This window comes from Quercus lobata, chromosome 4 (genome assembly GCF_001633185.2).
Source record: "Quercus lobata isolate SW786 chromosome 4, ValleyOak3.0 Primary Assembly, whole genome shotgun sequence".
Lineage (NCBI taxonomy): Eukaryota > Viridiplantae > Streptophyta > Magnoliopsida > Fagales > Fagaceae > Quercus > Quercus lobata.
Window position 1 is genome coordinate 88,153,140 of NC_044907.1, and position 15,219 is coordinate 88,168,358.

Consider the following 15,219-nt stretch of genomic DNA (forward strand, 5'->3'; position numbering starts at 1 on the left):
TATTAGTACTGAAATAAGCTGAAGACTTTTCCAAATTGATACTTTGCCCAAAAGCTCTCTCATAAATTTGGAGGATTTCTGCTATGGTTTCTCCTTCAGCCCGAGTAGCCTGACAAAACAGTAATGAATCATCTGCAAACATAAGATTCGTAATCTTTGGTGCACCTCTACAAATTGACACTCCTGTAATCCTCCCATTCGATTATGCTTTATTTAACAAAGCAGTAAGGCCTTCAGCACACAAAAGAAATAAGTATGGTGATATCGGATCCCCTGACGAATTCCTCTAGATGGCTAAATCATCCCATAAGGTTTCCCATTCACCAAAATAAAGAAGGATGGAGTTGTGACACAGCTCATCACCCTCTCTATCCAACCAGCTGGGAATCCCATTTTCTCCATAATACTTTGTAGGAAGTGCCACTCAACCCGGTCATAAGCCTTGCTAATATCAAGCTTCAAAGCCACAACGCCCTTTTTCCCTCTTTTTCTGGCATGCATTGTATGAAGTGTCTCATAGGCCACCAATACATTATCAGTGATCAATCGCCCTGGTACAAAGGCACTCTGTGTGGATGAAATTATCTGTGGCAGTACCTGTTTCAACCTGTTTGCCAACATCTTGGAAATAATTTTGTAAATAACATTACATAAGCTTATAGGCCTAAATTCAGACATTCTCTCCGGGTTTTGTACTTTAGGAATAAGCACAATATTTGTATGATTAATTTCAGGGAGCATGTTACCATTATTTAAAAAATCCAAAACAGCTAAAACAACAGAATCACCCACAATATGCCAGAATTTTTGATAGAAAAGGGCATTCATACCATCAGGTCCTGGAGCTTTTGTTGGTCCCATCTGAAACAGGGCCGCCTGCACTTCTTCAGCAGTAAATTGAGTGGACAAAAATTCTTGCATGTCCTCAGTCACCTTAGTATCCACTGCATCCAAACACTCCTCCATCTGATCCACCGCACCTGCTTGAAACAAATTATCAAAGTAATCTGAAGCTACCTGTACCACCTCCTCCAAATTCTCCACCCACCGCCCTTGTGAATTCTGGATGCCTCTAATAAAATTTTTCCTTCTTCTTTGTGAAGCTTTGGCATGAAAAAATTTTGTATTTCGATCACCATGTCTCAGCCAATTTATTCTAGACCGCTGAGCCCAGTAAATTTCTTGCTTTTGCAGAAGGTCATCCATCTTTTTGCTCAGACTCAAAAATTCAGCTTTAGAAGCTTCAGTAAGTTCAGTCTCATTCAACCTATCCAGTTGCTTCTGAGTTTCCTTAATAGCTCCTGTATTCGGGTCAGTTATTGAAGAACCCCAAGCCATAAGATCCACCCCACAAGCCTTTATTTTTTCTTGTACAGCAGCCAACCCATCCCTATTCCCATCTCCATTCCCCCAAGCCTCCCGAATAACATCTGCACATTCATCCCGAAGCAGCCATGACTCCTCAAACCTGAAATTTCTCCCACGGTGCTGCCTTGGTTGTGAAAAGGATTGAACATGCAATAAAAGTGGAAGGTGATCCGATGCATGAGATGACAAGTGCACAACTCTACTCATTTGAAATATGTCAGTCCATTCTTTATTGGCAACCCCCCTATCCAGCCGAATCTTAGTATTAGCTTCCCCAGGCCTCTTACTACTCCAAGTGTAGGGATATCCCTTAAAGCCAAGATCATGCAGTTGACAAGAGCTCAATGCCTCCCTAAATGCTTCAATATGAGAAAATTGCGGTTGTCTTGCACTCATCTTTTCAGATGCATGTAAATACGCATTAAAATCTCCAATCACCACCCATAGACCCACAACAAATGTTTGTAAGTATTTTAACAATCTCCATGAATTTTCCTTCTGCTGTGCATTCGACCATCCATAAAATCCCGTCAGATACCAAACAAAGCCATCCTCTTCAGTTACTTTAGCTAATACATGGTTAGCTGTGAAGTTAATAACCTCCAATCCTACATCATTCTTCCACAAGAAAGCCAATCCTCCCCCAGAATCCGGATGTTTGACTATAATTTTATTCTGAAATGGTAAGTTTCCATACAAATTTTCAAAACCCTCCTTATCAAGTCTAGTTTCCATCAAGAAACATACTATGGGAACTTGCTCCCTCACAATTTTGCGAAGGCTTCGACCTGTCCAAGGGTTCCCAAGCCCTTGGCAGTTCCAACTTATAAGCCTCATTGCTCCCGGCAAGGGTGGCTTTCCACCCCCGCCGATCCATGGTCATTATTTTCATCACCACTATTCAATTTTCCTTTCTTACTAGTCTACTTCTCAACCGGCTCTTCATAATATTCACGTGGCCCTCTCTTTCCCAATCCAGGTAGCATAACAGTATTGCTAAAATCTCCCAAGCCAAAGTCCATTCTATTCACATGGGTCCAAGAACCTTTGGGCTTGACATTAGTTGGCCCACTCATACCTAGACTTAAGGTAGAAGCGTCCAGCCCCTGGCCTTGAGTTTGTATCACAACATCCACCAAGTTGTCCTCATTGGATTTGAAACTAGCCCCCACGTTCTCATCAATTCCATTTAAATCCATGCTGACCTATCCCTTCTCTTTATTTTTCTGACCCGTTTCTTCAGCAGTTAATTTAGCGCCCTGTACGTTTGCATGGGAGTGGATATGCTCAATATTACTGAGCGTGATTTCAGCAACTGTTCCAGGATTCACAGCCTCATCATTAAGCACTCTTCTAGGGTTTTCAACGGCACTAGGGTTTCTATCATCATCCAAGTTTGCCGCCGCTGCCGTTGTGCCCATCGGACCCTCCTGCATACCGTCTTTCGATCTCGTCTCTGCTGCATAATCTGTTACCTCCTTTGTGCCTGCCGACTGACCTGAAGCTTTAGCAGAAAGTGTTTTAGAACGACCACCTACAGCTCTGAGAAAGTCACCATATTGATACTCAACTCTTTCACCCTTTTTCTCCACTGCATAATGGCCTGCACAGTGCTTCAAATCATGGCCTAAAATTCCACAGTAGTGGCAAAAGATGGGTAATCTCTCATACTTAAAAGATACCCACGTTTTAACACCATCCGAACCAGCAATAAACCCTCCCTGTCGAATAGGTTTTGCAATTGGAAGGGCTACCCGGACTCTCATAAACATACTTATATCATCTTTCTGTTTCCTCCATTCCACCTCCTCAACCTTGCCCAGCCGACTCCCCACTACCCTTGCTACAGGAGTTGAAACCATGTCAAAAGGTGCTTCCCATATTTGAATCCAAAGGGATGCCGACTCGAATCGAATATTTCCCACCGTCATACCCTTTTTCCACCGCTGAAGTAATAGTAGCTGATTATTAAAGGACCAAGGGCCTCCTCTCATAATCCTCTCCAAATCAAACTCAGATTGAAATTTGAATTGGAATAGATTTGGCCCTACTTCAAGGATTTGCATAGAGTCATTCAATCCCCACGCGCGCCGAATCGTATTCTTCGCTGCAACTTTGTTGAATGACTTACATGTAAGGAATTTTCCTATCAAACTCAAACTGCAACTCTCAATAGCTTCCAATCTTCCGTCATCCGAGATGGCTATAGTTTCTTCTTCTCCTGTAGTCAACTTCATCTTATCTAGCGTATCACACACAGCATCCTCCATTTGGTTATCACTGGCTAATTACCCTTCGCACACAGCCAAGGGAGAAAGAACTCGCACTAGAACAAGAGGAAGAGCTCCACAAGAGGGAGAGAAAGAAACCGTCCTTTTACAATATTTAAGTCTACCAATGACACCACTTTTTGGCATATCACTAATAATTCTCTTGAGTGTGAAATTTGTGTCCGTATTCTATAGTCTCTCTCTCACTGTCTTTGTTTTTAATAGAAGAAAAGATATTGCAATAATCAGGTGTAAAAGATACAAACTTGTCTTTATGAAATAGAAAATAATAAATAACCGTTTGGCTTTTAATTATAAGAAAAAAGAATAAGGGGCAGCAGGTAATTTCTGCTAAACCTCTACCATAAGTTTGGAAAGAACATAAATAAATATATAAAATAAGTAAAAAAAAAGTCAGTTATTAGACCTTTTAAGCTTATTCAAACAATATATACATATTCACTCACGTAATGTGGCAACTATGCAAAATGCAAAGTACGCAACTGCAGAATAAAAAATAATAATAATGATACATACATGTTCGTATCAAAAAAAAAAAAAAAAAAATACATGCATCCTTGCTTTAAAAATTTTAAAAATCACAATTGTTTTTGGGTTAGGTGACAATTAATCAAAGCTTAGCCGACACACATGGAAAATAACTTATTTCCATTTTGCCTGTCGGCTTGTAATATAATAATAAGGGAAAACAACGGGGTCAACTTCTTCCCGAGTAGAAAATAATATATTACTTATGTAACGCAAAAAAAACAAAGGGATCAGATTTTTAAGGAGCCACCTACCACCACGCACTCACAAATATCTTTCCTTATTTGGCCGGTCAAATCAAGGGTCTCATACATCTTTCTTTTCTTTTCTTTTCTTTTCATTTCCTTACATACACTACTCTCTCACACTCCCTTACTCTCCCACCGATATCACTTCTCAGCACTTTCACACCCATTTTTTTCCAACAAGATCTCCAAAAAATTTCATAGAAAAAAAAAGGTAAGGCTCACTCATTTTTACTATTTGAGATAAAAATTTCCAATATTTTTGGTGGGTTTATATGCTTTACTAGAGACTTTTTTTATTTTATTTTATTTTATTTATCTAAGCTTTGGTAATAATACCCATGTGATTTATGAGTTTCGAAAATGATATTTATGTGTTTATATGTATGAGTTTTGTATTAGTGGAATTATTTGATGTGTGAGTTTATAGTTTTTACAATGGTGGCTATCTAAGTGGTGAAGATTTTGGGATTTGGGCTCTTTAGAGTCCGTTTGAATACAACTTATTTTTGCTAAAAACACTGTAACAAAATAATTTTTAAATGTGTGAATAGTACTGTGGGACCCATTTTTAATGAAAAAGGTTGCTAAAAAGTGAAGTTTATGGGTCCCGTGAACAGTACATCCATGCACTATTTACGGGAGAAAAGTCAACAACTATGGCTTAAAAAAAATAAATAAATAAAAGGAAACGTGAATTGTGAAACACAGACGCGTAATAACGTAGATCCAAACAGGCACTTAATGTGAAATAGATGGTGAATATAATTTTTATTGAGTTATTTGGAGCTAGTAAAATATTTAAATGGTTTGTGTTGGAGAATATTGTGATTTTGGTTTCATGGGTCTCTTGATAATGTTGTGTAAATCTTATAGAAGCTACTCATAAATTGTTAAGATTTTAGTATTAAGGAGATGATATTGAATGGGTTAATTTTATAAATTGGAGCCTATGCCTTGTGAATGAATTGGTTGAGAAACTTTGGAAGTGGAAAATATTATTTGTGAGGCTAAATACTAGGGTTGCCTAATTTAGTGCTTATTTGGCAATTCCTACTTTGTAGCTAGATATAATTTCAAGGTCTATACTTATTGTGATAGTTTGCTTGATATTGTTCAGGCTCTAGCTAACCCAGTGGCGGAGCCACATGGCCCCCCCAAAATTTTTAACTTTTTTTTTACAATTTAAGTATATTTTATAAATATTTAAAGGTTATATGAAAAAAAAAAAAAAAAAGGAGTTGGCCCCCCCCAAAAGAAAGCATTGATCAAATAATTTAGTAATTTTTCCTACAAAAAGAGAGTTTAGAGTTGATATACAATTGCAATAGAATGAAATAGTTAGGTAGTAAGTTTTGTGAGTAAATAGTAGAAGTGTGGAACCCCTAATTTTTAGCTCAATTTCAATTACAATTAATATGTTCAAATCATTCAACATTGATAATATATACAATTTGGTTGAAACTTCCTATTCTCAAGATTTTATCAAGAAATAAAAAAACTCATATGATACTTCAATTATAACATTATGATATTGATTTGTCAAACATGGATGAAGTTTTACAAACAATTTATATATTTTATATTTACACACACATATATTATGTGGATTTTTTAGGGGAGTGTCTATTTTTTATTTGAGTTTATTTTGACAGAATATATAGTTCGGCCCCCCAACATAAGATTCCTGGCTCTGCCACTAAGCTAACCTCCTTTGGAACTTGGAGAAGTAGGTCTTGCTCATTTGTGCAGGCAAGAGGGTGTGGAAGTTGGTATGGATTTCTTCTCAAATCTGCTGCACCTTGTACTCCTTTGTATTTCCTTCTCACTCATCTTTCTCATCTATAAGCAAAAATCAACTCGTGCCAAGTTTCCACCAGGTAAAAAGGGATGGCCTGTGATTGGGGAAACATTGGAATTTGGCATGGCTGGGAAAAGAGGCACACCAGAGATGTTCATTAACGACAGAATGAGCAAATACTCGCAGGAACTCTTCAAAACCTCACTGTTTTGTGAGAACATGGCTGTGTTTTGTGGTGCTTCGGGAAACAAGTTTCTGTTCTCCAATGAGAACAAATATGTCATCTCTTGGTTGCCGCCTTTCTTTCTAAAAGTTCTCCTTCCAGAATCTCTTGAAAACTTTTCCCCTGAAGATTCTATCAAAATAAGGAGGGCTGTGGTTGAATTTCTCATGCCAGAAACTCTTCAATATTTCATACCTATCATGGACTCCATGGCAAAGAAACACTTGGAGACAGATTGGTCTCCTTACAAACAAGTCAAGGTTTTGCCACTTTCAATGAAGTATACCTTTGCACTGGCTTGTAGGTTGTTTATGAGTATCACAGATCCCAACCATGTGACAACATTTGCTGATCCCTTTGCCCTTATCGTAGATGGTTTAACGTCTGTGCCTATAAATATCCCAGGCACAAACTTTAACCGCGCCATTAAAGCAGGCAAAGTTATTCACCAGGAGCTTTTAGAAGTAATCCAACAGAGGAAGAAAGATCTGCTATCAGAGAATAATGCGACGGTTGCTCGTGACTTTATAACTCACACGCTTCTTGCATTAGATGAGAACGGCAGGTCAGTTATGAACGACTTGTTAATTTCTAGCAACATTGTGGGCTTACTTCTTGCTGGACATGATACCACTAGTTCTGCCATCACATTCGTGTTGAAGTATCTAGCAGACTTCCCTCATGTTTACAATGAGGTCTTAAAAGGTACTTCTTCTCGACCTATTATGGGCCTATGTGTTGGTTTCAGCGTCTGTGCATTTCGGCGTTTTCCTTCTCTTTTTATTTTTTATTTTTATTTTTTTTAGTCTGCATTTGTTGACTTTTTCACCCGTGCATTGTTTACGGACTCACAAATTTCATTTTTCAACAACTTTTTCATTAAAAATGGGTCCCACAATACTATTCACCCATTTAAAAATTATTTTGCTACAATTTTTTCAGTTTTCAGTTTTCAGCAAAATAAGTTATATCCAAACGGATCCTATGGTTCAGTTTGGATCCATGTTGCGTTTGCTGCGTTTAAGTTTCCTGCGTTTTCCTCTGTTTTTTTTTTCACGCCTTTTCCCCCAACAAGCGGTACTGTTCATGTACGATACATGAACAGTAGCCGCAACTTTTGACCGGTCTTCTGTGAACAGTGATGCACTGTTCACGGACCCACAAACTTCATTTTTCAGAAACTTTTTTATTAAAAATGAGTCCCACAGCACTATTCATACATTTAAAAATTATTTTATTACAGTGTTTTCAGTTTTCAGCAAAATAAGTAGTATCTGAACAGACCCTATATCTCAAGTTTTGTGGATAATTTTAAATTACAATGACTTAGAATTCTAAATTATTGTAAATAAGATAATTATTGATTTATGATGATAATGAGTTTTGCAAGTATGGAAACTAAATAGAAAAATGTAATTCAATAGTAGATTTATTAAAATACATATCTAACAAAAAATTATTAAAGAGAGAAGTGTGTAACATTATCAATACACAAGCGCGTGCACAATCAACTATAGTGGCCCAATCTTTTAGCGGCCACCTGTAGCTAGTAATTAAGAAAAATACAAAAAAAAAAAATCCATTTAATATACTGTATGTAGCTCTTGACACGTGACATATCTCATAAATGCGATTTAGAAAGATTAATCTAACTAACGAAAATGAGGTCATATTGTTAAACAGAGCAAATGGAAATTGCAAGATCTAAGGGTCCGAATGATTTGTTGAATTGGGATGACATTAAGAAAATGAAGTACTCTTGGAATGTGGCGCGTGAGGCAATGAGGCTAATACCGCCTTCTTCAGGAACATTTAGAGAGGCTATAACGGACTTCACTTATGCAGGATTTACTATTCCTAAAGGGTGGAAGGTATGTGACACGTACCAGTACATGAGCCAAATTAATTATATAGAAATTCTCTATGTTTTAATAATGATTATTAATGTTCCGATTCCATGTTTTTGCTGTAGGCATATTGGACTCCACATTCAACACACAAAAATCCTAAATACTTTCCCAATCCTGAGAAATTTGATCCTTCAAGATTTGAAAGTAATGGTCCAGCACCTTACACATTTGTACCATTTGGAGGAGGACCTAGAATTTGCCCTGGGAGGGAGTATGCTCGATTAGAAATACTAGTGTTTATGCATAATGTGGTGACAAGATTCAAGTGGGAGAAAGCAATTTTGGATGAAAAGATTACTTGCAAACTATCGCCTATTCCTGTTGATGGTCTTCCGATTTACCTTAAGCCTCATAATCATATATATTAGATTGAGTTGGTGACATGACATAATAAATATGATTTTAAATTAATATAATAATGAATGTAATTAGTAGTAATTCAACAACATAATAAATAACAGTTTGGATTACCAATTTTTTATGATTGATGACATATCAATTAATAAGTCTCATATATAGAATTTATAATATCCCTAATATCGTTTATATGTATTGAGGCATACTGATAATTGATATGTTACCATTCACAAGAATTAATTCATACATTTGATTGTTGTGTTGTTAAAATATTACTACCATATTCATTGTCATATCAATTTATAAGTGTTTTGTAATAAAATTGAATGTATATATATATATATATATATATATATATATATATATATATATATGTATGAGTCTTCAACTTTATATTTATACTTTTTTTTTTGTTTCTATTTTTAAGCGCATATTTATGCTTATTATTATTATTATTTTTTTTTTTTGAGATGAATGGTAGAAAATTTTATTGATATAAAAGGTGTACAAACCCGTGGACAACACCACAGGCATGAGGGGCCCCAGCCACTTAGTTATGCTGAGTCCATTCAGTGGGAATTTAAATACAATATAAAGGAAACTACTTAAAACAAAAATCAATCTATCCTTTGTGTTTCCATTAGACTTTGATATTCTTCAAGCAAGCCCGTCGCCCCTTCCAGGATTACCTTTGGGTGGGTCTGGAACTGTTCGAAGATCATCTTATTTCGTGCGTTCCATATTGCCCAGGCCGTGGTCGCCCATAATTCCAGTTCTTGCTTGCTTACTTTTGTTTGCATCTGTCTAAATAGGAGGAAAAAATTGTCTACACCGTTGCTGCTCTTCTGAATTCTTCCTCTGACCAAAGCCCATACATTCCTTGCAAATGGGCAAGTCCAAAGTACATGGGAGGTGGTCTCGGGTTCCTGTTTACACATTTCGCAAAGTCCGGTCTATGCTCACTCTACGGCGGTGTAGATTATCCCGTGTAGGCAAGCAATTTGAGCAAGCTCTCCATATAAAGGTGCGCACTTTTGGCGGCACGTTTAGCGTCCAGATCATGTTCCAAGTGGATCCGTGGATTCTGGCTGCTGAGTGCTCTGCTTTGTGATGATGTCGCAGTCTATAGGCCACCTTGTATGCTGATTTCACCGTAAGTTTTTTTGCCCTGTTTTCCATCCAAATAACAGATTCATGGCCATTAGTGTTGTTGAGTGGCAAGGAGAGGATTTCATCCCTGGTTTGGGCAGTGAACATGGCAACTACTTTTCCCCGGTCCCACTGTCTTGTGTCTTTGTCTATTAGCTCACAAACCTTCATATCTGGTGGTACTTCAATTCGTGTTACAGGGGTGCGTGATAGCCATGAGTGTGTGAATACTCCAATGCTACGGCCATCTCCCACTTTTCACCTAGTGCCTTCCTTAATGACATCCCTTGCTGATAATAGACTGCGCCACACAAAGGAGGGGTTATTCCCTAGCTCAGCCATCATGAAAGATGAGTTTGGGAAATAACGTGCCTTGTACACTCTGTAAAACAAAGAATGATTTTCCTCGATTAATCTCCACGCTTGCTTTGCCAACATAGCTAGGCTAAAAGCATGAAGATCACGGAAACCCAGTCCTCCTTCCTTCTTTGCAGTGCACAGTTTCGTCCAATTGATCCAGTGTATCCTCCGTTCATCTTGGTTTTGACCCCACCACTATTTGGCCATCATGGAATTGATGTTGTCGCAAATGGAAGATGGTAGTTTGAATAGACTCATGGAGTATGTAGGTATCACTTGGGCCACAGTTTTGATAAGAACTTCTCTTCCTGCGTTTGAAATAGTTTTTTCTTTCCATCCCATGACTCTCTTGGTGATTGTTTCTTGTAAGTCTTTAAAGGTGTTAACCTTTGATTTACCCGTGGCCTTTGGCAACCCAAGATATCTTTCACATTATGTCATAACTCTTGCCCCAAATGGTTGTTTTATTTGGTCTTTTACCTCCGACTTCGTGTTCTTGCTAAAAAAGAGGGAAGTCTTTTGTCTGTTGATTGTTTGACCAGATGCAGCCTCATATTGTGCCAACAACTGTAATAGTTTTTGGCTTTCCTCCATTGTTGCTTGACAAAATAAAAGGCTATCGTCAGCGAAGAGGAGGTGAGATACCCATACTCCATTTTGGCTAGATTTGATTCCTTTTAACCCTCCTGTCTCCCCTGCTTTTCTCACTAGGGCTGAAAGGCCTTCCACACACGTGAGGAATAGATATGGTGAGAGAGGGTCACCTTGTCGTATCCCCCTAGTAGAAGTGATAAAACCCTTTGGCTCTACATTTATTAGAATTGAGTACGAAGCTGTGGTCACCGTCTCCATTGCCAACTGGACCCAAGAAGGAGCAAAGCCCAATTTCACCATCATTTGTTGTAAGAAGACCCATTCCACCCTATTATAGGCTTTGCTAATGTCCAGCTTCACCGCCATCTGCCCCTTCTTTCCCTTCCTCTTGTATCGCAGCCTATGAAGTAACTCATATGCTACAGTAGTATTGTCAGTGATTAGACGGTCTGGTACAAAAGCACTCTAGGCATTAGAAATCACATTTGGCAAAATAAACTTCAAACGATTAGCAATAACCTCTGATATGATTTGGGATATTACATTGGCTAAGCTAATGGGTCTATAGTCCACCATGTGTGTAGGGTCATTTTTCTTTGGAATTAACACTATATGTGTATGGTTCATTTTTCTCAACATATGGCCAGAGTTTAACACTGACAGTACAGCTGTTGTGACATCATGCCCTACAATGTGCCAAAACTTCTGAAAAAAGAATGGAGACATACCATCGAGGCCTGGTGACTTGGATGGGTGCATTTGGAATAGGGCCTCTCTAACCTCCTCTGGAGTATACCGTTGAAGAAGAGAGGCATTCATACTTGGGGAGACCCATCTGTCCATCGAATTTAGTACTCCTTCAATGTCTTCTGGGTTGGAAGTGGTGAAGAGGTGTTGAAAATAGTGTTCTGCAGTTTGGGCTATGCTCCCCTTCGTAGTATTCTAGTTACTTTCTTCATAAAAATTCCCCACGATCTGGTTTTTGCGTCTTCGATGACTAGCCCTTTGATGAAAGAACTTCGTATTTTTGTCACCAGCCGGTAGCCAAATGGATCGGGACTGTTGGCACCATGCCAATTCCTCCTAATGTAGCAAATCATTTATCTCGAATTTTAATCCCTTAATTGCAGGTAATTGATCAGTACTATTGAGGGAGCATAAGGCCTCCAATTGTTTTTGTTTTTCCTGAATTACTGTTTTCGAGCTATCAAATGCTGCACGGCTCCAATTAACCAAAGCAAATCTGGTTTTTTTTTTTTTTTTTTTTTTTTTTTTTTCTCAAAAAGAATTGACATAGGGCTGCCATGCCCCACTTTGATAATCCATGCTTCTTGAATTACTCTCTCACAATCCGATTTGGTGGCCCACTTTTCTTCAAATCGTTTTGGTATCTTTCTCCTCCTATTCGGCTGGCACATGGTCAGAATAAGATGATTGAAGGTGAGTCACACGAGCTACTGGAAAGATTTCCTTCCACTCGACCGTGGCACATGCTCTATCAAGCCTTTCCTGCACAAATGCATCTCTAGGTCTACCATTATTCCAAGTAAATATATTACCTTGAAAGCCCAAGTCCACCAGTCCGCAATGTAGGAGTGTAGCTCAAAAAACCTGCATCTGGTTCAATGGTTTTGGAAATCCTCCTTGCTTCTCGTTTGATGCCATGATCTCATTATAACCCCGAACACAAATCCAAGGAGCCGAACTTCTAGTGTGAAGGTGCTTGAGTAATTGCCATGACTCATGTTGACTTTGTCCATCCAGCCAACTATAGAAACCTGTCAATCTCCATGAGGTATTTGAGCCATTGAATATGAGAGCATCAATGTGATGAAGAGTGAAAGTTTGGATATGCAAGTCTATCTCCTCCATCCAAAACAGGGCTAACCCACCGCTTCTATGAATGCTTGGAACTGCTAGCATACACCGGTATGGTAAGTTTGCTTGAATTTTTCGCATCTCATCAACTGATTGTTTTGTTTCCATGAGAAACAAAATTTTGGGAGCTTTTTCCCTCACAAGGTGAGAGAGGACATCTACTGCACGTTGGTTCCCAAGCCCCCGGCAGTTCCAGCTTAGGATTTTCATTGTTCTCGGCGGGGTTGCACCGCAGCCTCCACCGTTTAACATCTACTACTAGTCCCATAACATGGATGTACGGATATTTAGAATACCGGAGTTTCTTGGAATCAATAAATTTCGATTTATTATCCAAGTCTTACCTTAATGTTCATTGCATCACCACGTCCAAATTTGGCCGTATCTGAGAAGAACAAACACATTGATTTTTTCGGAAATTCTACTATACTCAAAATTTGTTGTCAGTATATAGGGAACCTATTAAGGTAATAAGATTATATATGATATTATATTTTTCACGCAATGCCAGAGGCAAAAAAAATTAAAAAATTCAGCGAGGCCATGCTACATATATAAATACATTGAAGGCAGAGACATTAAACCATCTTTGATCTGGGCAAAGGGATTAGTTGCGATTTGTGATACTCATAAATGGGGATAGATTCGTTCCTACCATGATCACACACACTATGGTACACCATTCCTTAGGCCAAGTGCTTATAAGGTAAGGGTGGGAGGCGTCTCTCCCCGATGTGGGATTGAGCAAATCCGTGCGGGTGGGAGTAAGGGTCGATCCTACCCATCCTAAAGAGGACAATACCTGATTGGGGATAGATTTGTTCCTCCCACATATATATATGGTTTCCATGTAAAAGTAAAGACCTCATGTAGGAGTACATGAGATCTTGTCAAGTGGCGCTTTAATTTTGCATTTAACCTTTTTTTATTATTATTTTTTTTTTTACCTCTTTCAATTAAAATTGTTGTTGAACCCCCCAACTGCAATTGATGAAAATCTTTTAAATGGAAAGAATTATAGCATAATTATCCTTAATTGAAAGAAGACATATGCTTATAGTACTGTTGAGAAGAAATTTCTTTTAAGACTTCATTGTAAACATTAGGGAACTCTGCTAGATACTTCAACACGAATGTAATAGCAGAACTAGCGGTATCATGGCCAGCAAAAAGTAAGCCCATAATGTTGCTAGCAATCAAAATGTCGTTCATAACTGATCTGCTGTTCTCATCTAATTCAAGAAGCGCGTGAGTTATAAAGTCAAGAGCAACTGTCACATTATTCTCTGTTCTCCTTCTTCCTCTGTTGGATAACTTCTAAAAGCTTCTGGTGAATAACTTTGCCTGCTTTAAATGCACGGTTAAAGGATGTGCCAGGGATATTTATAGGCAGAGACATTAAACCATCTTTGATCTGCGCAAAGGGATCAGCCAATATTGCCACATAGTTGCGATCTGTGATACTCATAAACAACCTACAACCGAATGCAAAGGTATACTTCATTGAAAGCGGCAAAACCTTGACTTGTCCGTAAGGAGACCAATTTGTCTCCAAGTGTTCCTTTGCCATGGAGTCCATGATAGGTATGAAATGTTGAAGAGCTTCTAGCTTGAGAAATTCAACTATGGCTCTCCGTATTGTAATATAATCTTCTGGGACAAAGTTTTCAAGAGTTTCGGGAGAAAACATAACTTTTTCCACGGAACGTGGCCACCAAGAGATGACATATTTTTTCTCGTTGGTGAACAGAAACTTGTTTCCGGAAGCTCCACAAAACACAGCCATGTTCTCTCCAAACATTGAGGTTTTGAAGAGATATCGCGAGTATTTGCTCATTCTGTCCTTAATGAACGTCTCTGGGGTTCCAGCCATGGCAAATTCCAATGTTTCCCCAATGACAGGCCATCCTGTTTTACCAGGTGGCAACTTGGCACGAGTTGATTTTTGTTTAAATATGAGGAAGATGAGTGAGAACGAAATACAAAGGAATACAAGGTGAAACAGGTTTGGGAAGAAATCCATATCACCTTCCACAATAATTCGAATGAGCAAGAAGAGAAAAGGTGATGGACAAGAACTAGCAAGTTCAGTTGGGATATATATAGGAGCACAAGAGGGCACGATGCAAGAAATAGATTATTCTTTTTCCTCTTCTTAATAAAGATAACAATCATATTACTATATCTTGCCACCGATAAATAGAAAAGATAGGCAATTATCACGATTCTCTATCTTCATTCTCCAAAATTGTGAACCAGTAACCCAGCCGGCCAGCCCACGAAGACTCCAGACTCCAAACGGAAAAACAAAAGAAAAAAAACAAATAAAAACAAAGAGGCAAGACAAAGGGAGTGAGAGGCAAGAGATTGAGAGAGACCTTGTCGCTGCCCATGCCGGGAAGCCGCCAAAACCTGACAGAGAGAAACTGAGATGTGAGAAAGCAATTTCGGATGAAAAGATTATTTGCAAACTATCACCTATTCTAGTTGATGGTTTTCCCATTTACCTTAAGCC

At 38.5% G+C, this 15,219-nt stretch overlaps 3 protein-coding genes across 3 annotated transcripts; 1 reads left to right on the forward strand and 2 right to left on the reverse strand.

Annotated features, from left to right (window-relative positions):
* Positions 1 to 2,573: 2,573 nt before the first annotated feature.
* LOC115986078 lies at positions 2,574 to 3,638 on the reverse strand. Its single transcript, XM_031108940.1, has one exon. The coding sequence runs from the start codon at positions 3,636 to 3,638 to the stop codon at positions 2,574 to 2,576; it is 1,065 nt and encodes a 354-aa protein (XP_030964800.1).
* A 2,568-nt stretch (positions 3,639 to 6,206) lies between these two features.
* Positions 6,207 to 8,734, forward strand: LOC115986079 (beta-amyrin 28-monooxygenase-like). Its single transcript, XM_031108942.1, has 3 exons — positions 6,207 to 7,161; positions 8,140 to 8,327; positions 8,429 to 8,734. The coding sequence occupies exons 1-3, from the start codon at positions 6,207 to 6,209 to the stop codon at positions 8,732 to 8,734; spliced, it is 1,449 nt and encodes a 482-aa protein (XP_030964802.1).
* A 5,249-nt stretch (positions 8,735 to 13,983) lies between these two features.
* On the reverse strand, positions 13,984 to 14,727 carry LOC115986080 (beta-amyrin 28-monooxygenase-like). The gene has a single exon (XM_031108943.1). It carries the CDS (start codon positions 14,725 to 14,727, stop codon positions 13,984 to 13,986), a length of 744 nt encoding a protein of 247 aa, XP_030964803.1.
* Positions 14,728 to 15,219: the final 492 nt, after the last annotated feature.